Source organism: Littorina saxatilis, linkage group LG16 (genome assembly GCF_037325665.1).
Source record: "Littorina saxatilis isolate snail1 linkage group LG16, US_GU_Lsax_2.0, whole genome shotgun sequence".
In the NCBI taxonomy this organism is placed as follows: Eukaryota; Metazoa; Mollusca; class Gastropoda; order Littorinimorpha; family Littorinidae; genus Littorina; species Littorina saxatilis.
Window position 1 is genome coordinate 7,764,549 of NC_090260.1, and position 26,773 is coordinate 7,791,321.

Consider the following 26,773-nt stretch of genomic DNA (forward strand, 5'->3'; position numbering starts at 1 on the left):
ACACAGTATGTTAATCCTAACCCTAACACACACAATATGTTAACCCTAACCCTAACACACACAATATGTTAACCCTAACCCTAACACACACAATATCGTATAAGTTATCACGTACACGGCAAACATACCCCTCACTCTTTCTCTAACGCCTGTAGACAGATTATCACCATCAGAGGTGGCTCATAGTTCTCTAAGGTCTGTAGACAGAGGGCCTTAGGGTGCAAATTATCACCATCAGAGGTGGCTGATAGTTCTCTACGTCTGTAGACAGAGGGCCTTAGGGTGCAAATTATCACCATCAGAGGTGGCTCATAGTTCTCTACGTCTGTAGACAGAGGGCCTTAGGGTGCAAATTATCACCATCAGAGGTGGCTCATAGTTCTCTACGTCTGTAGACAGAGGGTCTTAGGGTGCAAATTATCACCATCAGAGGTGGCTCATAGTTCTCTACGTCTGTAGACAGAGAGCCTTGGGGTGCAAATTATCACCATCAGAGGTGGCTGATAGTTCTCTACGTCTGTAGACAGAGGGCCTTAGGGTGCAAATTATCACCATCAGAGGTGGCTCATAGTTCTCTACGTCTGTAGACGAGGGTCTTAGGGTGCAAATTATCACCATCAGAGGTGGCTCATAGTTCTCTACGTCTGTAGACAGAGGGTCTTAGGGTGCAAATTATCACCATCAGAGGTGGCTCATAGTTCTCTACGTCTGTAGACAGAGGGCCTTAGGGTGCAAATTATCACCATCAGAGGTGGCTGATAGTTCTCTACGTCTGTAGACAGAGGGCCTTAGGGTGCAAATTATCACCATCAGAGGTGGCTCATAGTTCTCTACGTCTGTAGACAGAGGGCCTTAGGGTGCAAATTATCACCATCAGAGGTGGCTCATAGTTCTCTACCATGCTCTCTGCACAGAATGACAGTATTGTGCTTAAGGGGGTAAGGGGCTCCTTGCGTGTGTTGGTGTTTGATGCATGTATGTGTGATGTGTGACGTGTGACATGAGATGTGTGACGTGTGATGTTTTTTGATGGTGTAGTTGTACATGGTTAATACATGTATGTGAGATACTATAGACATGTTGATGGTGAATACATGTATGTGAGATGCTATCGACATGTTGATGGTCAATACATGTATGTGAGATGCTATCGACATGTTGATGGTCAATACATGTATGTGAGATGCTATCGACATGTTGATGGTCAATACATGTATGTGAGATGCTATAGACATGTTGATGGTCAATACATGTATGTGAGATGCTATCGACATGTTGATGGTCAATACATGTATGTGAGATGCTATCGGCATGTTGATGGTCAATACATGTATGTGAGATGCTATCGACATGTTGATGGTCAATACATGTATGTGAGATGCTATCAACATGTTGATGGTCAATACATGTATGTGAGATGCTATCGACATGTTGATGGTCAATACATGTATGTGAGATGCTATAGACATGTTGATGGTCAATACATGTATGTGAGATGCTATCGACATGTTGATGGTCAATACATGTATGTGAGATGCTATCGACATGCTGATGGTCACTACATGTATGTGAGATGCTATAGACATGTTGATGGTGAATACATGTATGTGAGATGCTATCGACATGTTGATGGTCAATACATGTATGTGAGATGCTATCGGCATGTTGATGGTCAATACATGTATGTGAGATGCTATCGACATGTTGATGGTCAATACATGTATGTGAGATGCTATCGACATGTTGATGGTCAATACATGTATGTGAGATGCTATCGACATGTTGATGGTCAATACATGTATGTGAGATGCTATAGACATGTTGATGGTCAATACATGTATGTGAGATGCTATCGACATGTTGATGGTCAATACATGTATGTGAGATGCTATAGACATGTTGATGGTCAATACATGTATGTGAGATGCTATAGACATGTTGATGGTGAATACATGTATGTGAGATGCTATCGACATGTTGATGGTCAATACATGTATGTGAGATGCTATCGACATGTTGATGGTTAATACATGTATGTGAGATGCTATCGACATGTTGATGGTCAATACATGTATGTGTTGCTATAGCAGCAGTGACTCACGCAGGTGTTTGATGGTGTAGTCACAGGTGTTTGATGGTGTAGTCACAGGTGTTTGATGCTGTAGTCACAGGTGTTTGATGGTGTAGTCACAGGTGTTTGATGTATGTATGTGTTGCAACACAACATCTCAATAACAGGTACTCACGCAGGTTTTTGATGGTGTAGTCGTTTGTGTTTGTGTCGAGGCGGACCTGATAGACGTCAGCTATTCCCCGCCCGTAGCCCAGCACGTATCCCCGCACCAGCACCTTGGAATCAGGGGGAGGGGGCGCCCACTGCACCACGATGGAGTTGGCACGTGGCTTGGCGTGAAGTCTCGCTGGGCGGGGGGGCGTCTGGTTCTCTGCAGACAACATACACTGTTTATACACCTGTGTTTTATCACCCTTCACTATTTCTCTATTTTCACCTTTAAACTCAACTACATGGATCCCCACACTACGCGTCACTGGGCCCCGAAACACATACTACACAATCATGGAGAGGGTCCATAACACACTGAAACTGAAGAGTGGGTCTCCATACAAACTACATGTAGGTTATCATGACGCACTGAAACTGAAGAGTGGGTCTCCATACAACCTACATGTAGGTTATCATAACACACTGAAACTGAAGAGTGGGTCTCCATACAAACTACATGTAGGTTATCATGACGCACTGAAACTGAAGAGTGGGTCTCCATACAACCTACATGTAGGTTATCATGACGCACTGAAACTGAAGAGTAGGTCTCCATACAACCTACATGTAGCTTATCATGACGCACTGAAACTGAAGAGTGGGTCTCCATACAAACTACATGTAGGTTATCATGCGTACTATCAGTACTGTTTCCAGAAAGTGTTGTGTCAGTTCTGTGCTGACCCCAACAAGCAATCACTATCACCACTGACTGCCCTGTCACTGTATGGTGACAACAACAACAACAACAACAACAACAACAACAACAACAACAACAACAACAACAACAACAACAACAACAACAACAACAACAACAACAACAACAACAACAACAACAACAACAACAACAACAACAGGTGGTCACTATCAGCACTGACCGTCCAGATCGTCGCTGTAAGTCTCAGCGGTCATCCAGGGTGTGACCGGTCCCGTACCGTTGACTGTCATGGCACCGATCCTGACCCGGTACTCTGTGCCTTTCTCCAGGTCTGCACAGCAATCACATGGTCATCATTCATTTCTCCCTCCCTCTCTCCCCTCCATCCCTCTCTCCCCTCCCTCCCTCTCTTCCCTCCCTCTCTCCCCTCCATTCCTCTCTTCCCTCCCTCTCTCCCTCTCTTCCCTCCATCACTACCTCCCCTCCATCCCTACCTCCCCTCCCTCTCTCTCCTCCCTCCCTCCCTCCCTCTCTCCCCTCACCCGGTACTCTGTGCCTTTCTCCAGATCTGCACAACAAACACACCTGTCATCATTCATTTCTGTCTCCCCCCCCCCTCCCTCTCTCCCCTCCCTCTCTCCCCTCCCTCTCTCCCCTCCCTCTCTCCCCTCCCTCTCTCCATCACAACACTCACCAACTAAAGTCACTCATGACAAAGACCAATTTACCCAATTCATGTTTTATTGAAAGTCATCCAACTGAGTTTCACTTTAAAACACACTGCTGGTAAAGACAGCGACTGGCTTGATCAAAGAAACTTACAATTGAATGTACTCACTGTGTCATTTGAACATGTTCATCAGTTCAGACCACATATCAGTTTGAATATACTCACTGTGTCATTTGAACATGTTCATCAGTTCAGACCACATATCAGTTTGAATGTACTCACTGTCATTTGAACATGTTCATCAGTTCAGACCACATATCAGTTTGAATGTACTCACTGTGTCATTTGAACATGTTCATCAGTTCAGACCACAGATCAGTTTGAATGTACTCACTGTGTCATTTGAACATGTTCATCAGTTCAGAAAACAGACCAGTTTCATTAAAAGACATTCACATTCCACCCCCCCTCCACACTCACCAATAAAATACTCTCCCCAGTTTTATTTCAAGGAACTCACCACTAACACACTCACCAATAAAATACTCTCCCCAGTTTCATTTCAAGGAACTCACCACTAACACACTCACCAATAAAATACTCTCCCCAGTTTTATTTCAAGGAACTCACCACTAACACACTCACCAATAAAATACTCTCCCCAGTTTTATTTCAAAGAACTCACCACCACACTCACCAATAAAATACTCTCCCCAGTTTCATTTCAAGGAACTCACCACTAACACACTCACCAATAAAATACTCTCCCCAGTTTTATTTCAAGGAACTCACCACTAACACACTCACCAATAAAATACTCTCCCCAGTTTCATTTCAAGGAACTCACCACTAACACACTCACCAATAAAATACTCTCCCCAGTTTTATTTCAAGGAACTCACCACTAACACACTCACCAATAAAATACTCTCCCCAGTTTCATTTCAAGGAACTCACCACTAACACACTCACCAATAAAATACTCTCCCCAGTTTTATTTCAAGGAACTCACCACTAACACACTCACCAATAAAATACTCTCCCCAGTTTTATTTCAAAGAACTCACCACCACACTCACCAATAAAATATTCTCCCCAGTTTCATTTCAAGGAACTCACCACTAACACACTCACCAATAAAATACTCTCCCCAGTTTTATTTCAAGGAACTCACCACTAACACACTCACCAATAAAATACTCTCCCCAGTTTCATTTCAAGGAACTCACCACTAACACACTCACCAATAAAATACTCTCCCCAGTTTTATTTCAAGGAACTCACCACTAACACACTCACCAATAAAATACTCTCCCCAGTTTCATTTCAAGGAACTCACCACTAACACACTCACCAATAAAATACTCTCCCCAGTTTCATTTCAAGGAACTCACCACTAACACACTCACCAATAAAATACTCTCCCCAGTTTCATTTCAAGGAACTCACCACTAACACACTCACCAATCAAATACTCTCCCCAGTTTCATTTCAAGGAACTCACCACTAACACACTCACCAATCAAATACTCTCCCCAGTTTCATTTCAAGGAACTCACCACTAACACACTCACCAATAAAATACTCTCCCCAGTTTCATTTCAAAGAACTCACCACCACACTCAAAAATAAAATACTCTCCCCAGTTTCATTTCAAAGAACTCACCACCACACTCACCAATAAAATACTCTCCCCAGTTTCATTTCAAGGAACTCACCACCACACTCACCAATAAAATACTCTCCCCAGTTTCATTTCAAGGAACTCACCACCTCCCCACACTCACCAATCAAATACTCTCCCCAGTTTCATTTCAAGGAACTCACCACTAACACACTCACCAATCAAATACTTTCCCCAGTTTCATTTCAAGGAACTCACCACTAACACACTCACCAATAAAATACTCTCCCCAGTTTCATTTCAAGGAACTCACCACTAACACACTCACCAATAAAATACTCTCCCCAGTTTCATTTCAAAGAACTCACCACTAACACACTCACCAATAAAATACTCTCCCCAGTTTCATTTCAAGGAACTCACCACTAACACACTCACCAATCAAATACTCTCCCCAGTTTCATTTCAAAGAACTCACCACCACACTCACCAATAAAATACTCTCCCCAGTTTCATTTCAAGGAACTCACCACTAACACACTCACCAATCAAATACTCTCCCCAGTTTCATTTCAAGGAACTCACCACTAACACACTCACCAATAAAATACTCTCCCCAGTTTCATTTCAAGGAACTCACCACTTCAACACACTCACTTGAAGGTAAAAGTTAACAGGTTACACACGCTCACCTGTTAAAGCGTAGGTGTTACGGTTGCCATCGGTGACGACAGTGTCACCACGCCGACTGCCCTGAGCCTTGTAGCGGATCTTGTACCCCACGATGATTCCGTTCTGGGCATCGGCCGGCGGGGGTTGCCATCGTACGACGATTCGCTGCAACACACGTATGGCACACACATAGGTCAAATATAGCAACAGAGATACACTGACACACAAACACAAACACTGAAACAAACATTTATTCACACAAACACAGTGATACTGATACAGGCAGACATACAAACACACATCTTAACACAAACAGAGGCACAGACACAGACACTAACAACCATGCATCCCACACTCAGACATACCAACCCCAAATACCCCTTTATCACGCACAGACATACCAACCCCAAATACCCCTTTATCACACACAGACATACCGACCCCAAATACCCCTTTATCACGCACAGACATCCAGACATACCAACCCCAAATACCCCTTTATCACGCACAGACATCCAGACATACCAACCCCAAATACCCCTTTATCACGCACAGACATACCAGCCCCAAATACCCCTTTATCACGCACACACTCAGACATACCAACCCCAAATACATCTTTATCACGCACAGACATACCAACCCCAAATACCCCTTTATCACGCACACACACAGACATACCAACCCCAAATACCCCTTTATCACGCACACACTCAGACATACCAACCTCAAATACCCCTTTATCACGCACAGACATACCAACCCCAAATAACCCTTTATCACGCACACACACAGACATACCAACCCCAAATACCCCTTTATCACGCACACACATACCAACCCCAAATACCCCTTTATCGCGCACACACACAAACAGACATACCAACCCCAAATACCCCTTTATCACGCACACACACAAACAGACATACCAACCCCAAATACCCCTTTATCACGCACACACACAAACAGACATACCAACCCCAAATACCCCTTTATCACGCACACACACAAACAGACATACCAACCCCAAATACCCCTTTATCACGCACACACACAAACAGACATACCAACCCCAAATACCCCTTTATCACGCACAGACATACCAACCCCAAATACCCCTTTATCACGCACAGACATACCAACCCCAAATACCCCTTTATCACGCACACACCACGACATACCAACCCCAAATACCCCTTTATCACGCACACACACAGAGACATACCAACCCCAAATACCCCTTTATCACGCACACACCCAGACATACCAACCCCAAATACCCCTTTATCACGCACACACACAGACATACCAACCCCAAATACCCCTTTATCACGCACACACACAGACATACCAACCCCAAATACCCCTTTATCACGCACACACCCAGACATACCAACCCCAAATACCCCTTTATCACGCACACACACAAACAGACATACCAACCCCAAATACCCCTTTATCACACACACACACACAAGCAGACATACCAACCCCAAATACCCCTTTATCACGCACACACTCAGACATACCAACCCCAAATACCCCTTTATCACGCACACACACAAACAGACATACCAACCCCAAATACCCCTTTATCACGCACAGACATACCAACCCCAAATACCACTTTATCACGCACAGACATACCAACCCCAAATACCCCTTTATCACGCACACACCCAGACATACCAACCCCAAATACCCCTTTATCACGCACACACACAGACATACCAACCCCAAATACCCCTTTATCACGCACACACACAGACATACCAACCCCAAATACCCCTTTATCACGCACACACACAGACATACCAACACCAAATACCCCTTTATCACGCACACCCAGAGACATACCAACCCCAAATACCCCTTTATCACGCACACACCCAGACATACCAACCCCAAATACCCCTTTATCACGCACACACACACAGACATACCAACCCCAAATACCCCTTTAACACGCACACACACACAGACATACCAACCCCAAATACCCCTTTAACACGCACACACACACAGACATACCAACCCCAAATACCCCTTTATCACGCACACACACAGACATACCAACCCCAAATACCCCTTTATCACGCACACACACACAGACATACCAACCCCAAATACCCCTTTATCACGCACACACACAGACATACCAACCCCAAATACCCCTGTATCACGCACACACACAGACATACCAACCCCAAATACCCCTTTATCACGCACACACACAGACATACCAACCCCAAATACCCCTTTATCACGCACACACACACAGACATACCAACCCCAAATACCCCTTTATCACGCACACACACACAGACATACCAACCCCAAATACCCCTTTATCACGCACACACACACAGACATACCAACCCCAAATACCCCTTTATCACGCACACGCACGCACACACAAAAACAGACAAACCAACCTCATGTACCCCCAATCACACACACACACATCCACCCACACCTTCACACAAAAACAGACAAACCAACCTCATGTACCCCCCATCACACACACACACACACACACATCCACCCACACCCACACACAAAAACAGACAAACCAACCTCATGTACCCCCCATCACACACACACACATCCACCCACACCCACACACAAAAACAGACAAACCAACCTCATGTACCCCCCATCACACACACACACATCCACCCACACCCACACACAAAAACAGACAAACCAACCTCATGTACCCCCCATCACACACACACACATCCACCCACACCCACACACAAAAACAGACAAACCAACCTCATGTACCCCCAATCACACACACACACATCCACCCACACCCACACACAAAAACAGACAAACCAACCTCATGTACCCCCAATCACACACACACACATCCACCCACACCCACACACACAAGAAGGGCAAAGCCCATATGACTCACATGCTTGACCTTGACCTTTACATGACCCTAGCAATGACATCATACACTAAGAACTGCTTTACACATTTTTCCTACCAAAATACATGTGACCTTGACCCAAGGTCAAGGTCATCCAAGGTCATGCAACACAAAGCTGTTAATTCAAGACATAGGAAGTACAATGGTGCTTATTGGCCCTTTCTACCATGAGATATGGTCACTTTTAGTGGTTCACTACCTTATTTTGGTCACATTTCATAAGGGTCAAAGTCACCTTGACCTTGATCATATGTGACCAAATGTGTCTCATGATGAAAGCATAACATGTGCCCCACATAAATTTTAAGTTTGAAACAGTTATCTTCCATAGTTCAGGGTCAAGGTCACTTCAAAATATGTATATGTCACGGTAGAGACGAAGATCTGGTAGAAACGTCGTTTCTACCGGTAGAGACGAGGATCGTCGTTTCTACCGGTAGAGACGACGATCGGAGTTTCTACCGGTAGAAACGACGATCGGAATAAAACGTTTGTGTGTGTGTGTGCAATGTAGGTGATTTTGTCAATTATGAACACAGTTCTATCTTACCGGAATGAACTCATTTTTAACGTTGTTTACAGAGCACGTGCATTTGTGGGAAATGTATTGAGAATGTCAGCAAATATTGTTCACCTACTACAACTGCCTTCACTGACCAGGCGAAGACAGCAATCACAACTTTTTTTTCCTTCAGAGTGAACACAATTCGTGAAATATCTCTGTTAGTTTGACTTCCGAAAACAGTATTCCACAGACCTTCGTCATTCAAGCGTCAAGACAAGTCACCAACTGGGCAAAGGGGGCCTCCGTGTGCACGTGCAGGGGAAAATGTAACACCGCTAAATGCAAGTGCAAGCGAGCAGCAGTACCCTGCTCTACAAAATGTCACCCTAAATCCACCCGATCGTGTCTGAACAAAGACAGTCACTCTGGTGAGTGAGTGTACCCCTCTACTGACAATTCTTCTGGTGCACTAAATGCAGTTCCAAACTGTCTAGTGATGAGCAAGCCTTTTATGGGGGGGGGGGGGGGGGGGGGGCAGGGAGGGAGAGAGTTCCCTTGTGTATTATGTGTGCTATGTGAGGTGACTTTTACCAGCTGTTTTAAAGACTTTTGTGTATTATTTGTGCTATGTGAGGTGACTTTTACCAGCGGTTTTAATTACAAGATGAAAGTTTCTCTCGCTTTCAACTCGCAACCATCTGTTTTAAAAACTCTTGTGTATTATTTCTTCGTTTCTACCGGTAGAAACGACGATCCTCGTCTCTACCGGTAGAAACGACGTTTCTACCAGATCTTCGTCTCTACCGTGACATATACAATCCAACTTTGAAGAGCTCCTGTGACCTTGACCTTGAAGGTAAACCAAACTGGTATCAAAAGATGGGGCTTACTTTGCCCTATATATCATATATAGGTGAGGTATTCAATCTCAAAAACTTCAGAGAAAATGGGAAAAATGTGAAAAATAGCTGTTTTTAGACAACATTTATGGCCCCTGCGACCTTGACCTTGAAGCAAGGTCAAGATGCTATGTATGCTTTTTGGGGCCTTGTCATCATACACCATCTTGCCAAATTTGGTACTGATAGACTGAATAGTGTCCAAGAAATATCCAACGATACGGACGGACGACTCGGGTGAGTACATAGACTCACTTTTGCTTCGCATGTGAGTCAAAAAACAGACAAACCAACCTCATGTACCCCCCATCACACACACACACATCCATCCACACCCACACACAAAAACAGACAAACCAACCTCATGTACCCCCCATCACACACACACACATCCACCCACACCCACACACAAAAACAGACAAACCAACCTCATGTACCCCCCATCACACACACACACATCCACCCACACCCACACACAAAAACAGACAAACCAACCTCATGTACCCCCTATCACACACACATCCATCCACACCCACACACAAAAACAGACAAACCAACCTCATGTACCCCCCATCACACACACACACATCCACCCACACCCACGTGTGCACCTGTTGGAAGTGCTGGACGAAAGTGAAGCGTTCCTAAACTTTGGCTTCCCTCGTCATTTCATTTAGCAACCGATGCCGATAACATCAGCAACAAAATCAACACACAACACACACACACACAAACACAAACACACAAAGATACAGACTGACAAACACAGACAGTGACACAGACACAAACACACATACACCACACACACAGACTGACAAACACAGACAGTGACACAGACACAAACACACATACACCACACACACAGACTGACAAACACAGACAGTGACACAGACACAAACACACAAACACACACAGACTGACAAACACAGACAGTGACACAGACACAAACACACATACACCACACACACAGACTGACAAACACAGACAGTGACACAGACACAAACACACACAGACTGACCGTAGCACTGGACACCTCGAGCGTGAAGTTTTGGGGAGTAGCGCTGGGTGTGTCAGAGTAGGTCCGTCCCACCACCTCGGCAGTGCTCATGCCGGGCCCGTTGTGATTGTGAGCCACTACACGGAAACTGAACTCCCGAAACACCTCCAGACTGCACAACACAAGGGCAATAACTCTAGTTATCTCTCAGCCACCACATGGAAACTGAACTCCCGAAACACTTCCAGACTGCACAACACAAGGGCAATAACTCTAGTTATCTCTCAGCCACCACATGGAAACTGAACTCCCTCAACACAACACAACACAACACGAGGTTGTTTTTTTGAAACATTTCAACCTGATGCATGTGTGTGTGTGCGTGCGTGTGTGTATATGTGTGTGTGTGTGCATTCATATGTAAGTGCGTGCGTGTTTGTGTGTATGTGTGCGTGTGTGCGTGTTAGTGTTAGTGTGTGTGTGTGTGCGTGCGTGTGTGTGTGTGTGTGTGTGTGTGTGTGTGTGTGTGTGTGTGTGTTAGTGAGTGTGTGTGAGTGTGTGTGTGTGTGTGTGTGTGTGTGTGTGTGTGTGTGTGTGAGTGTGTGTGTGTGTGTGAGTGTGTGTGTGTGTGTGTGTGTTAGTGTGTGTGAGTGTGTGCGTGCGTGTGAGCCAAACACAAAACAAGTCAACACTAGACAAGTTACTCACTCGTGTAGGTTGTAGCTGGTGTATGTGTGAGTGTGAGTGTGTGTGTGTGTGTGTGAACCAGACAAGCGACTCACTCTGGCAGGGTGTGTGTGTGTGTGTGTGTGTGTGTGTGTGTGTGTGTGTGTGTGTGGGTGAACCAGACAAGCGACTCACTCTGGCAGGGTGTGTGTGTGTGTGTGTGTGTGTGTGTGTGAACCAGACAAGCGACTCACTCTGGCAGGGTGTGTGTGTGTGTGAACCAGACAAGCGACTCACTCTGGCAGGGTGTGTGTGTGTGTGTGTGTGTGTGAACCAGACAAGCGACTCACTCTGGCAGGGTGTGTGTGTGTGTGTGTGAACCAGACAAGCGACTCACTCTGGCAGGGTGTGTGTGTGTGTGTGTGTGTGTGTGTGTGAACCAGACAAGCGACTCACTCTGGCAGGGTGTGTGTGTGTGTGAACCAGACAAGCGACTCACTCTGGCAGGGTGTGTGTGTGTGTGTGTGTGAACCAGACAAGCGACTCACTCTGGCAGGGTGTGTGTGTCTGTGTGTGTGTGTGTGAACCAGACAAGCGACTCACTCTGGCAGGGTGTGTGTGTGTGTGTGTGTGTGAACCAGACAAGCGACTCACTCTGGCAGGGTGTGTTGTGTGTGTGTGAACCAGACAAGCGACTCACTCTGACAGGGTGTGTGTGTATGTGTGAACCAGACAAGCGACTCACTCTGGCAGGGTGTGTGTGTGTGTGTGTGTGTGTGTGAACCAGACAAGCGACTCACTCTGGCAGGGTGTGTGTGTGTGTATGTGTGTGAACCAGACAAGCGACTCACTCTGGCAGGGTGTGTGTGTGTGTGTGTGTGTGTGAACCAGACAAGCGACTCACTCTGGCAGGGTGTGTGTGTGTGTGTGTGTGTGTGTGTGTGTGTGTGTGTGTGTGTGTGTGTGTGAACCAGACAAGCGACTCACTCTGGCAGGGTGTGTGTGTGTGTGTGGGTGTGTGTGAACCAGACAAGCGACTCACTCTGGCAGGGTGTGTTGTGTGTGTGTGAACCAGAGAAGCGACTCACTCTGGCAGGGTGTGTGTGTCTGTGTGTGTGTGTGAACCAGACAAGCGACTCACTCTGGCAGGGTGTGTGTGTGTGTCTGTGTGTGTGTGTGTGTGTGTGTGTGTGTGTGTGTGTGTGTGTGTGTGTGTGTGAACCAGACAAGCGACTCACTCTGGCAGGGTGTGTGTGTGTGTGTGAACCAGACAAGCGACTCACTCTGGCAGGGTGTGTGTGTGAACCAGACAAGCGACTCACTCTGGCAGGGTGTGTGTGTGCGTGTGTGTGTGTGTGTGTGTGTGTGTGTGTGTGTGTGTGTGTGTGTGTGTGTGTGTGTGTGTGAACCAGACAAGCGACTCACTCTGGCAGGGTGTGTGTGTGTGTGTGTGTGTGTGTGAACCAGACAAGCGACTCACTCTGGCAGGGTGTGTTGTGTGTGTGTGAACCAGACAAGCGACTCACTCTGGCAGGGTGTGTTGTGTGTGTGTGTGTGAACCAGACAAGCGACTCACTCTGGCAGGGTGTGTTGTGTGTGTGTGTGTGAACCAGACAAGCGACTCACTCTGGCAGGGTGTGTGTGTGTGTGTGTGTGTGAACCAGACAAGCAACTCACTCTGGCAGGGTGTGTGTGTGAAGCAGACAAGCGACTCACTCTGGCAGGGTGTGTGTGTGTGTGTGTGAACCAGACAAGCGACTCACTCTGGCAGGGTGTGTGTGTGTGTGTGTGTGTGTGTGTGAACCAGAGAAGCGACTCACTCTGGCAGGGTGTGTGTGTGTGTGTGTGTGTGAACCAGACAAGCGACTCACTCTGGCAGGGTGTGTGTGTGTGTGTGTGAACCAGACAAGCGACTCACTCTGGCAGGGTGTGTGTGTGTGTGAACCAGACAAGCGACTCACTCTGGCAGGGTGTGTGTGTGTGTGTGTGTGAACCAGACAAGCGACTCACTCTGGCAGGGTGTGTGTGTGTGTGTGTGCATGTGTGTGTGAACCAGAGAAGCGACTCACTCTGACAGGGTGTGTGTGTGTGTGTGTGTGTGAACCAGACAAGCGACTCACTCTGGCAGGGTGTGTGTGTGTGTGTGTGTGTGTGTGTGTGTGTGTGTGTGTGTGTGTGTGTGTGTGAACCAGACAAGCGACTCACTCTGGCAGGGTGTGTGTGTGGGTGTGTGTGAACCAGACAAGCGACTCACTCTGGCAGGGTGTGTTGTGTGTGTGTGAACCAGAGAAGCGACTCACTCTGGCAGGGTGTGTGTGTCTGTGTGTGTGTGTGAACCAGACAAGTGACTCACTCTGGCAGGGTGTGTGTGTGTGTGTGAACCAGACAAGCGACTCACTCTGGCAGGGTGTGTGTGTGTGTGAACCAGACAAGCGACTCACTCTGGCAGGGTGTGTGTGCGTGTGTGTGTGTGTGTGTGTGTGTGTGTGTGTGTGTGAACCAGACAAGCGACTCACTCTGGCAGGGTGTGTGTGTGTGTGTGTGTGAACCAGACAAGCGACTCACTCTGGCAGGGTGTGTGTGTGTGTGAACCAGACAAGCGACTCACTCTGGCAGGGTGTGTGTGTGTGTGTGTGTGTGTGAACCAGACAAGCGACTCACTCTGGCAGGGTGTGTGTGCGTGTGTGTGTGTGTGAACCAGACAAGCGACTCGCTCTGGCAGGGTGTGTATGTGTGTGTGAACCAGACAAGCGACTCACTCTGGCAGGGGGGGTGTGTGTGTGTGTGTGTGTGTGTGTGTGTGTGAACAAGACAAGCGACTCACTCTGGCAGGGTGTGACTGGTTCCCATGACGGTGACCTCCTGCTCCCCAACCGACCCCACCTGGTAGTAGATGAGCGAGTAGTGAGTGATCTGACCCTTGGGGTCTGCAGGGGGTCCCCAGGTGAGCGCGATGGTTGTGGAGGACACGGTGACCGCTCGCAGGTTGACCGGGGGGCTGGGCACGTGCACTGTCACACACACACCATGATCCATGACAGAATGCACCTGTTGGAAGTGCTGGACGAAAGGGAAGCGTTCCTAAACTTTGGTTTCCCTCGTCATTTCATTTAGCAACCGATGCCGATAAGATCAGCAACAAAATCAAATATTCTGAATATTCATTTTCACGCTGATCAGCACTGACGCCTGTTTAAACTGCAGCTTGTTCGTGACACACACCCTCTTGCTTCTTTCACCCTTTTGGTCGCCATTTCTCTACTCTCTCAGTCTCTGAATAGTCCAACTCGGAGGTTGAAGCAAGTCATCAAATTCCCCCAGCTTAACTGATGACGCTAACAAGACCTTGATTTAGGCGGAGCTTTGCAAGATATGGAATTCCCCTAGCTTAACTGATGACGCTAACAAGACCTTGATTTAGGCGGAGCTTTGCAAGTCAACAGGCATGTCGCCGTTCATGCATTCTGACTTAGCGTCTGCGGCAAGCTTCACTTTACAAGACATGATAATGCCGTAGACGATGTTCAGTTGACACGCTATCCATAAATATACCCCTGGTGATGAGACGAGCGGAGACTTACCTTCCTGGTCAGTAACCACGGTGATGGTTGCCTGGCGCTGACTGGCACCGAAGGGATTGTAGGCCCTGACCCGAACCTCGTACGTCGTGTCAGGCTTGAGGTTCTGGATGTTGAACTCGGTCTGCGTTGTGTTGCTCACCCTCTCTCTGCACACAGTGACACACAGTGATATACACACACAGTGACACACAGTGATATACACACACAGTGACACACACACAGTGACACACACAGTGATTTACAGTAACACACACACAGTGACACACACACAGTGACACACACACAGTGACACACACAGTGACACACACACAGTGACACACACACACACACAGTGACACACATGCACAGTGACACACAGTGATATACAGTGACACACACACAGTGACACTCACACAGTGACATACACAGTGACATACACAGTGACACACAGTGACACACACAGTGACACACACAGTGACACACAGTGACACTCACACAGTGACACACACAGTGACACACACACTATTACACACAGTGACACACACTATTACACACAGTGACACACACACTATTTATTACACAGTGACACACACACACAGTGACACACACAGTGACACACGAGTGACACACACACACAGTGACACACACACACACAGTGACACACACAGTGACACACGAGTGACACACACACACAGTGACACACACAGTGACACACGAGTGACACACACACACAGTGACACACACACACACAGTGACACACAGTGACACTCACACAGTGACACACACATTGACACACACACACACACAGTGACACACACACACAGTGACACACACACACACAGTGACACACACACACAGTGACACACACACAGTGACACACAAGTGACACACACACAGTGACACACACACACAGTGACACACACACAGTGACACACACACAGTGACACACACACACAGTGACACACGAGTGACACACACACACAGTGACACACACACACACAGTGACACACACACAGTGACACACACACACAGTGACACACACACACACACACAGTGACACACACACAGTGACACACACAGTGACACACACACACACAGTGACACACACACACAGTGACACACACAGTGACACACGAGTGACACACACACACAGTGACACACACACACACAGTGACACACACACAGTGACACACACACAGTGACACACACACACAGTGACACACACACACACAGTGACACACACACAGTGACACACACACACAGTGACACACACACACACAGTGACACACACACACAGTGACACACACAGTGACACACACACACAGTGACACACACACACAGTGACACACACACAGTGACACACACACACAGTGACACACGAGTGACACACACACACAGTGACACACACACACACAGTGACACACACACAGTGACACACACACACAGTGACACACACACACACAGTGATATACACACAGTGACACACATGCACAGTGACACACACACGCACACACAGTGACACACACACACAGTGACACACACACACAGTGACACACACACACAGTGACACACACACACAGTGACACACACACAGTGACACACAAGTGACACACACACAGTGACACACACACACAGTGACACACACACAGTGACACACACACAGTGACACACACACACAGTGACACACGAGTGACACACACACACAGTGACACACACACACACAGTGACACACACACAGTGACACACACCCACACAGTGACACACACCCACACACACACACAGTGACACACACACAGTGACACACACACAGTGACACACACACACACAGTGACACACACACACAGTGACACACACAGTGACACACGAGTGACACACACACACAGTGTCACACACACACAGTGATACACAGTGTCACACACACACACTGTGATACACAGTGATACACACACACACAGTGATACACAGTGTCACACATACTGTGATACACAGTGATACACACAGTGTCACACACACACAGTGACACACACAGTGACACACACACACTGTGATACACAGTGTCACACACACACAGTGACACACACACACGGTGACACACGAGTGACACACACACACAGTGACACACACACACACAGTGACACACACACAGTGACACACACACACAGTGACACACACACACACAGTGACACACACACAGTGACACACACACACAGTGACACACACACACACAGTGACACACACACACAGTGACACACACACAGAGTGACACCCACACACAGTGACACACACACACAGTGACACACACACACAGTGACACACACACACACAGTGACACACACACACATTGACACACACACACACAGTGACACACACACACAGTGACACACACACACAGTGACACACACACAGTGACACACACGAGTGACACACACACACAGTGACACACACACACACAATGTACAACAAGAGTGACACCCACCTCTCACTGCCCTTTTCGCGCCAGTAGACAGAGTTAGCGATGATGTCGGCGGGCGAGTCCTGGTCCTGGGGGCTGGTCCAGGACACGGTGACGAAGCGTCGCGACACCAGCACGGCCTTGAGGTCAGCGGGAGAGGGCGGCAGCTTGTGAAGGTCGGACTTGAGGGCGCCTGCAGGGAGGGGAGCAGACAGTGGGGAGCGTGTGGAGGGCAGGGGGGTGTCTGTTGGGGGCAGTGGGGGATTCACGGGCAAACAATCAACAGAACGAAGAGGGGAATGGGGGAGGGGGAGAGAGAGGGTGCAGATAAAGAGAGAGGAAGGAGGGGGAGAGGGGTGAGGGGGAGAGAGAGGGCGCAGATAAAGAGAGAGGAGGGAGGGGGAGAGGGGTGAGGGGTGGATGGAGGAGGTTAGAGAGAAGAGGATGGTGTTTATGATTGTGAGTGAACGCAATTTTAAAGTGAAAGAGAAACATTAAAAAAAGTATCAAAAAAATATACCCAATATATAAAAGTAAAAATATGTAGGGCGTAAACAGACAAAGGCCATGACAAAACAGACAAAGAAAGGTGAATATAGATGTACATAAACATCAACATTGAAATGAAACAGATGGAAAAAGGTGAATATAGATGTACATAAACATCAACATTGAAATGAAACAGATGGAAAAAAAACCAATGAAAAGATAAGTGTTTGTTTCATTTGATAATACACACAACATCAACACAACATCAACACAACATCAACACAACATCAACACAACATCAACACAACATCAACACAACATCAACACAACATCAACACAACATCAACACAACATCAACACAACATCAACACAACATCAACACAACATCAACACAACATCAACACAACATCAACACAACATCAACACAACATCAACACAACATCAACACAACATCAACACAACATCAACACAACATCAACACAACATCAACACAACATCAACACAACATCAACACAACATCAACACAACATCAACACAACATCAACACAACATCAACACAACATCAACACAACATCAACACAACATCAACACAACATCAACACAACATCAACACAACATCAACACAACATCAACACAACATCAACACAACATCAACACAACATCAACACAACATCAAATGAATGAATAAGGTCAGGGAAAAAAGAGCAAAAAGCCAGTTCAACGTAGAGTTGAAATAGTTCAACGTAGAGTTGAAATAGAGTTACAAAAGCCAGTTCAAAAAGAGTTACAAGGGAGAGTTTAATAAACATTACAAGGGCGTGATGGAATCAAGAAAGGGCACGTGGCAGTTACAGGGTAGGGTGGAAGGCAACAGGGGTGGGGGAAGGGGGTGGCAGTTACAGGGTAGGGTGGAAGGCAACAGGGGTGGGGGAAGGGGGTGGCAAGGGGGTGGGAGTTAATGGCAGGGCAGCAGGGGTGTGGGAAAAAGAAAAGAAAAAAACAGAAACCAAAAAACAAAAATCAGCATACGAAAACTGAAAACCAAGGCAAAATGAACAAAAGCAAAACAAATTCTTTCACTTCTAACTAAGAATAAAACCAGGGAAAAACCAAGTGTAACAAAACATGGCAAACTCAAAACATTATTTCTGCGCATGGGATTGAGTGAAATAAAACAAACAGAAATCATAACTGCTACCCTGGCATCAAACCACATGCACCGTTCTGGTCCATTCTCCCTTTAGCAAGATGAAAACAATAACATGTACAGACTGTTAACACCAACATGTACAGACTGTTAACACCAACATGTACAGACTGTTAACACCAACATGTACAGACTGTTAACACTAACAGCAACATAATCACATGTACACATCTACATAATCACATGTACACATCTACATAATCACATTTACACATCTACATAACCACATTTACTCATCTACAAAATGACATGTATGATTCTAATCTACAAAATGACACATACTTTATTCTAATCTACATACTGACATTCACTGATCTACCATGGGAGACTAAGGTCAACATGTTTCACACACAACGGAAACCTGGACAAACTACGGTAAACAAATGTTAACCTCTCCACAGATGTAAACTTTCTTGGCAAATCTTCCCGAGTTTTAGGGCGCTGAGTTCACTCACAAGCACCCTGAGGCAGGACTGCTACAAACCACACGTGCCAAACAAACAAACAACTCCTGATAAAACTGTCAGTAAGTAGGGAGGGCAGGGTGGGGTGGGGTGGGGTGGGGTGGGGTGGGGGGCAGGGTGGGGGCGGGGAGCATAACAGCTGGTCTCAGTCCAAGCTTCAGCGCTGGTCTAACAAAGCCTGGTAAAACCCTGCCCTTGTGAAACAGTGGTCTAACAAAGCCTGGTAAAACCCTGCCCTTGTGAAACAGTGGTCTAACAAAGCCTGGTAAAACCCTGCCCTTGTGAAACAGTGGTCTAACAAAGCCTGGTAAAACCCTGCCCTTGTGAAACAGTGGTCTAACAAAGCCTGGTAAAACCCTGCCCTTGTGAAACAGTGGTCTAACAAAGCCTGGTAAAACCCTGCCCTTGTGAAACAGTGGTCAAACAAAGCCTGGTAAAACCCTGCCCTTGTGAAACAGTGGTCTAACAAAGCCTGGTAAAACCCTGCCCTTGTGAAACAGTGGTCTAACAAAGCCTGGTAAAACCCTGCCCTTGTGAAACAGTGGTCTAACAAAGCCTGATAAAACCCTGCCCTTGTGAAACAGTGGTCTAACAAAGCCTGGTAAAACCCTGCCCTTGTGAAACAGTGGTCTAACAAAGCCTGGTAAAACCCTGCCCTTGTGAAACAGTGGTCTAACAAAGCCTGATAAAACCCTGCCCTTGTGAAACAGTGGTCTAACAAAGCCTGGTAAAACCCTGCCCTTGTAAAACAGTGGTCTAACAAAGCCTGGTAAAACCCTGCCCTTGTGAAACAGTGGTCTAACAAAGCCTGGTAAAACCCTGCCCTTGTGAAACAGTCCTTTGTGTCAGAGTGGCAAGGTCGTTTAATGGGCGACCAAATCTGCGTCTGGGGGTGTTTGTTTACAGGTGAAACACAAGCTGTCCAACTGTTAACGCAGGTGATGGGAACAAGGCAAGCTGCATGATAGGACAGGGTGCACGCTGTGTCAGTACAGGGGGGGCATGATAGGACAGGGTGCACGCTGTGTCAGTACAGGGGGGGCATGATAGGACAGGGTGCACGCTGTGTCAGTACAGGGGGGGCATGATAGGACAGGGTGCACGCTGTGTCAGTACGGGGCGGTGGAGAGAGTTGGGGGGGGGGGGGGGGCATAAAAGGATGAAGTGCACGCTGTGTCATCTTAACACGCTCTACCTACACACACAAACATCAAGAGTTGGGTGGGGGTGGATGGAGGGGTGGGTTGGGGTGAAGGTCGCCGTGAACAGAAGGGGGTACCAGAGGAAGATGTCTGTCGTCACTGGCAACAAGTTAATGCAGATGGGGGGTGGTGGTGTTGTGGGGGTGGTGGTGGTATGGGAGGAGGGAGGGGGAGGGAGGGAAAGACAGAAAGAGTTGCTTCCCCTTCTCTTTCCCTCACCAGCAACACAGTAATGACGACCTCTGACCCCTGCTTTAGCCACGCTGAGTACCAGTCAACCCACTCACTTCATTCCAATCCTACAGTCCACGCTGAGTACCAGTCAACCCACTCACTTCATTCCAGTCCTACAGTCCACGCTGAGTACCAGTCAAACCACTCACTTCATTCCAGTCCTACAGTCCACGCTGAGTACCAGTCAACCCACTCACTTCATTCCAGTCCTACAGTCCACGCTGAGTACCAGTCAACCCACTCACTTCATTCCAGTCCTACAGTCCACGCTGAGTACCAGTCAACCCACTCACTTCATTCCAGTCCTACAGTCCACGCTGAGTACCAGTCAACCCACTCACTTCATTCCAGTCCTACAGTCCACGCTGAGTACCAGTCAACCCACTCACTTCATTCCAGTCCTACAGTCCACGCTGAGTACCAGTCAACCCACTCACTTCATTCCAATCCTACAGTCCAACTAGTGCACTTCAAAAGGAAGTTTTCTTTTGACCTCCATGAATGACACCTGACTGAAAACTTACACCCTGAAAACATTCTCAACATAAACACTCAAACCGCTGAAGTTTTCTCGACAGCAGTAGCAGAGGCTTTGGCCTTCACTTAAGCCTGTGTGGATACGCTCGTCACAACCATCACAGTGCTAACTTTGACCTTGACTCAAGCCTGTGTGGATACGCTCGTCACAACCATCACGGTGCTAACTTTGACCACTGTCTAACTTTTCTCACCTCAACATCGACTTGATCATACCTCCTTCTATTCTGATTCAAACTTTAACCTTTGACCCATTTCTCTGGGCCTGACCCACCTCGACCTACTTCTGTACTAATTCACACCCCTCCCCTCGACCTACTTCTGTACTAATTCACACCCCTCCCCTCGACCTACTTCTGTACTAATTCACTCCCCTCCCCTCGACCTACTTCTGTACTAATTCACACCCCTCCCCTTGACCTACTTCTGTACTAATTCACACCCCTCCCCTCGACCTACCTCTGTACTAATTCACACCCCTCCCCTTGACCTACTTCTGTACTAATTCACACCCCTCCCCTCGACCTACTTCTGTACTAATTCACTCCCCTCCCCTCGACCTACTTCTGTAGTAATTCACACCCCTCCCCTTGACCTACTTCTGTACTAATTCACACCCCTCCCCTCGACCTACTTCTGTACTAATTCACACCCCTCCCCTTGACCTACTTCTATACTAATTCACACCCCTTGACCTACTTCTGTACTAATTCACACCCCTCCCCTTGACTTACTTCTGTACTAATTCAAACCCCTCCCTTTGACCTTTCACAATCTCATCCATTCCACACTGACCTAGTTTTGTCCTGATCAGTTCCTCTCCCCTTGACCTACATCTTTGACCTCCCCCAACCTTGAGCTAGTGTCATGACCTAAAGCTAGTCATGAACTTGAGCTAGTGTCCTGACATTGACCCAGCATCACAACCTTGACCCAGCATCATGACCTTGACCCACGTCATAACCTTGACCCACCTTGCTGCAGGATCATGAGCTGTGCAGAGGCCTGCACGTTGCCGAGCGTGTTGCTAGCGAAGCACTGGTAGATGCCCTCGTCGGACTTAACCAGGCCCAGGATCTTGAGGTTGGAACCCGCCACCAGCTGGAAGTAGTCGCTGGGGTAGAGGCGATCGCCGTTCTTGTACCAGGTGGTCTCTGGGACGGGTCTGCCCTCCGCCTCACACTCCAACATCACATCGGAGTTTGGGTGAGCGAAGATGTTGGTCGGCTTCTTCTTAAACTCTGGGGGCACTGCACAGACACATCACACACAACATATAACACACAACATATCACACACAATATAACATATCACACACAACATATCACACACAACATATCACACACAACATATCACACACAACATATCACATCACATGATACTTTATGGTCTGACACTGCACACACATCACAGGCAATACAGCCACTGGTTATGGCAAGTCAAGGCTTGGTGTGAGTTGTGTTGGGGGAGTCAAGGCTTGGTGTGAGTTGTGTTGGGCGAGTCAAGGATTGGTGTGAGTTGTGTTGGGCGAGTCAAGGATTGGTGTGAGTTGTGTTGGGCAAGTCAAGGCTTGGTGTGAGTTGTGTTGGGCAAGTCAAGGCTTGGTGTGAGTTGTGTTGGGCGAGTCAAGGATTGGTGTGAGTTGTGTTGGGCAAGTCAAGGATTGGTGTGAGTTGTGTTGGGCAAGTCAAGGATTGGTGTGAGTTGTGTTGGGCAAGTCAGGGATTGGTGTGAGTTGTGTTGGGCAAGTCAAGGCTTGGTGTGAGTTGTGTTGGGCAAGTCAAGGCTTGGTGTGAGTTGTGTTGGGCAAGTCAAGGCTTGGTAAGAGTTGTGTTGGGCAAGTCAGGGATTGGTGTAAGTTGTGTTGGGCAAGTCAGGGATTGGTGTGAGTTGTGTTGGGCAAGTCAAGGCTTGGTGTGAGTTGTGTTGGGCAAGTCAAGGATTGGTGTGAGTTGTGTTGGGCGAGTCAGGGATTGGTGTGAGTTGTGTTGGGCAAGTCAAAGGATTGGTGAGAGTTGTGTTGGGCAAGTCAGGGATTGTTGAGAGTTGTGTTGGGTGAGTCAAGGCTTGGTGTGAGTTGTGTTGGGCGAGTCAAGGATTGGTGTGAGTTGTGTTGGGCAAGTCAAGGCTTGGTGTGAGTTGTGTTGGGCGAGTCAAGGCTTGGTGTGAGTTGTGTTGGGCATGTAAAGGCTTGGTGTGGGTTGTGTTGGGCAAGTCAAGGCTTGGTGTGGGTTGTGTTGGGCAAGTCAAGGATTGGTGTGAGTTGTGTTGGGCAAGTCAAGGATTGGTGTGAGTTATGTTGCGCAAGTCAAGGCTTGGTGTGAGTTGTGTTGGGCAAGTCAAGGCTTGGTGTGAGTTGTGTTGGGCAAGTCAGTGATTGGTGTGAGTTGTGTTGGGCAAGTCAAGGCTTGGTGTGAGTTGTGTTGGGCAAGTCAAGGCTTGGTGTGAGTTGTGTTGGGCAAGTCAAGGCTTGGTGTGAGTTGTGTTGGGCGAGTCAAGGATTGGTGTGAGTTGTGTTGGGCAAGTTAAGGATTGGTGTGAGTTGTGTTGGGCAAGTCAAGGCTTGGTGTGAGTTGTGTTGGGCAAGTCAAGGATTGGTGTGAGTTGTGTTGGGCAAGTCAAGGATTGGTGTGAGTTGTGTTGGGCAAGTCAAGGATTGGTGTGAGTTGTGTTGGGCAAGTCAGGGATTGGTGAGAGTTGTGTTGGGCAAGTCAAGGCTTGGTGTGAGTTGTGTTGGGGGAGTCAAGGCTTGGTGTGGGTTGTGTTGGGCAAGTCAAGGCTTGGTGTGAGTTGTGTTGGGCAAGTCAAGGCTTGGTGTGAGTTGTGTTGGGCAAGTCAAGGCTTGGTGTGAGTTGTGTTGGGCGAGTCAAGGCTTGGTGTGAGTTGTGTTGGGCAAGTCAAGGCTTGGTGTGAGTTGTGTTGGGCGAGTCAAGGATTGGTGTGAGTTGTGTTGGGCAAGTCAAGGATTGGTGTGAGTTGTGTTGGGCGAGTCAGGGATTGGTGTGAGTTGTGTTGGGCGAGTCAGGGATTGGTGTGAGTTGTGTTGGGCAAGTCAAGACTTGGTGTGAGTTGTGTTGGGCAAGTCAAGGATTGGTGTGAGTTGTGTTGGGCAAGTCAAGGCTTGGTGTGGGTTGTGTTGGGCAAGTCAAGGCTTGGTGTGAGTTGTGTTGGGCAAGTCAAGGATTGGTGTGAGTTGTGTTGGGCAAGTCAAGGATTGGTGTGAGTTGTGTTGGGCAAGTCAGGGATTGGTGAGAGTTGTGTTGGGCAAGTCAAGGCTTGGTGTGAGTTGTGTTGGGGGAGTCAAGGCTTGGTGTGAGTTGTGTTGGGCAAATCAAGGATTGGTGTGAGTTGTGTTGGGCAAGTCAAGGCTTGGTGTGAGTTGTGTTGGGCAAGTCAAGGCTTGGTGTGAGTTGTGTTGGGCAAGTCAGGGATTGGTGTGAGTTGTGTTTGGAGAGTCAAGGATTGGTGTGAGTTGTGTTGGGCGAGTCAGGGATTGGTGTGAGTTGTGTTGGGCAAGTCGAGACTTGGTGTGAGTTGTGTTGGGCAAGTCAAGGCTTGGTGTGGGTTGTGTTGGGCAAGTCAAGGCTTGGTGTGAGTTGTGTTGGGCAAGTCAGGGATTGGTGTGAGTTGTGTTGGGCAAGTCAAGGCTTGGTGTGAGTTGTGTTGGGCAAGTCGAGACTTGGTGTGAGTTGTGTTGGGCAAGTCAAGGCTTGGTGTGGGTTGTGTTGGGCAAGTCAAGGCTTGGTGTGAGTTGTGTTGGGCGAGTCAGGGATTGGTGTGAGTTGTGTTGGGCAAGTCAAGGCTTGGTGTGAGTTGTGTTGGGCAAGTCAAGGCTTGGTGTGAGTTGTGTTGGGCAAGTCAAGGCTTGGTGTGAGTTGTGTTGGGCGAGTCAAGGATTGGTGTGAGTTGTGTTGGGCAAGTCAGGGATTGGTGTGGGTTGTGTTGGGCAAGTCAGGGATTGGTGTGAGTTGTGTTGGGCAAGTCAAGGCTTGGTGTGAGTTGTGTTGGGCAAGTCGAGACTTGGTGTGAGTTGTGTTGGGCAAGTCAAGGCTTGGTGTGGGTTGTGTTGGGCAAGTCAAGGCTTGGTGTGAGTTGTGTTGGGCAAGTCAGGGATTGGTGTGAGTTGTGTTGGGCAAGTCAAGGCTTGGTGTGAGTTGTGTTGGGCAAGTCGAGACTTGGTGTGAGTTGTGTTGGGCAAGTCAAGGCTTGGTGTGGGTTGTGTTGGGCAAGTCAAGGCTTGGTGTGAGTTGTGTTGGGCGAGTCAGGGATTGGTGTGAGTTGTGTTGGGCAAGTCAAGGCTTGGTGTGAGTTGTGTTGGGCTAGTCAAGGATTGGTGTGAGTTGTGTTGGGCAAGTCAGGGATTGGTGTGAGTTGTGTTGGGCAAGTCAGGGATTGGTGTGAGTTGTGTTGGGCAAGTCAGGGATTGGTAAGAGTTGTGTTGGGCAAGTCAAGGATTGGTGTGAGTTGTGTTGGGCAAGTCAAGGCTTGGTGTGAGTTGTGTTGGGCGAGTCAAGGCTTGGTGTGAGTTGTGTTGGGCAAGTCAAGGCTTGGTGTGAGTTGTGTTGGGGGAGTCAAGGCTCGGTGTGAGTTGTGTTGGGCAAATCAAGGATTGGTGTGAGTTGTGTTGGGCAAGTCAAGGCTTGGTGTGAGTTGTGTTGGGCAAGTCAAGGCTTGGTGTGAGTTGTGTTGGGCAAGTCAAGGATTGGTGTGAG

At 47.8% G+C, this 26,773-nt stretch overlaps 2 protein-coding genes across 3 annotated transcripts in view; one reads left to right on the plus strand and one right to left on the minus strand.

Moving 5' to 3' along the window:
* The window catches only part of LOC138950300 (neogenin-like), a 153,330-nt gene that overhangs the window by 48,650 nt on the left and 77,907 nt on the right, over positions 1 to 26,773 (minus strand). The window contains exons 7-14 of one of the 2 annotated variants that reach the window (XM_070322052.1): positions 23,036 to 23,311; positions 17,953 to 18,121; positions 15,498 to 15,643; positions 14,741 to 14,927; positions 11,272 to 11,422; positions 5,929 to 6,073; positions 3,163 to 3,273; positions 2,247 to 2,444 (exon numbers count right to left, since the gene is read on the minus strand). In XM_070322052.1, coding sequence (XP_070178153.1) covers positions 2,247 to 2,444; positions 3,163 to 3,273; positions 5,929 to 6,073; positions 11,272 to 11,422; positions 14,741 to 14,927; positions 15,498 to 15,643; positions 17,953 to 18,121; positions 23,036 to 23,311 — 1,383 coding nt within the window. Of the gene's footprint in view, positions 1 to 2,246; positions 2,445 to 3,162; positions 3,274 to 5,928; positions 6,074 to 11,271; positions 11,423 to 14,740; positions 14,928 to 15,497; positions 15,644 to 17,952; positions 18,173 to 23,035; positions 23,312 to 26,773 lie in introns of both variants that reach the window. The other variant, XM_070322051.1, reaches the window with a different exon arrangement.
* Positions 1,056 to 2,201, plus strand: LOC138951301 (uncharacterized). Its single transcript, XM_070322929.1, has 3 exons — positions 1,056 to 1,252; positions 1,418 to 1,866; positions 2,188 to 2,201. The coding sequence occupies exons 1-3, from the start codon at positions 1,056 to 1,058 to the stop codon at positions 2,199 to 2,201; spliced, it is 660 nt and encodes a 219-aa protein (XP_070179030.1).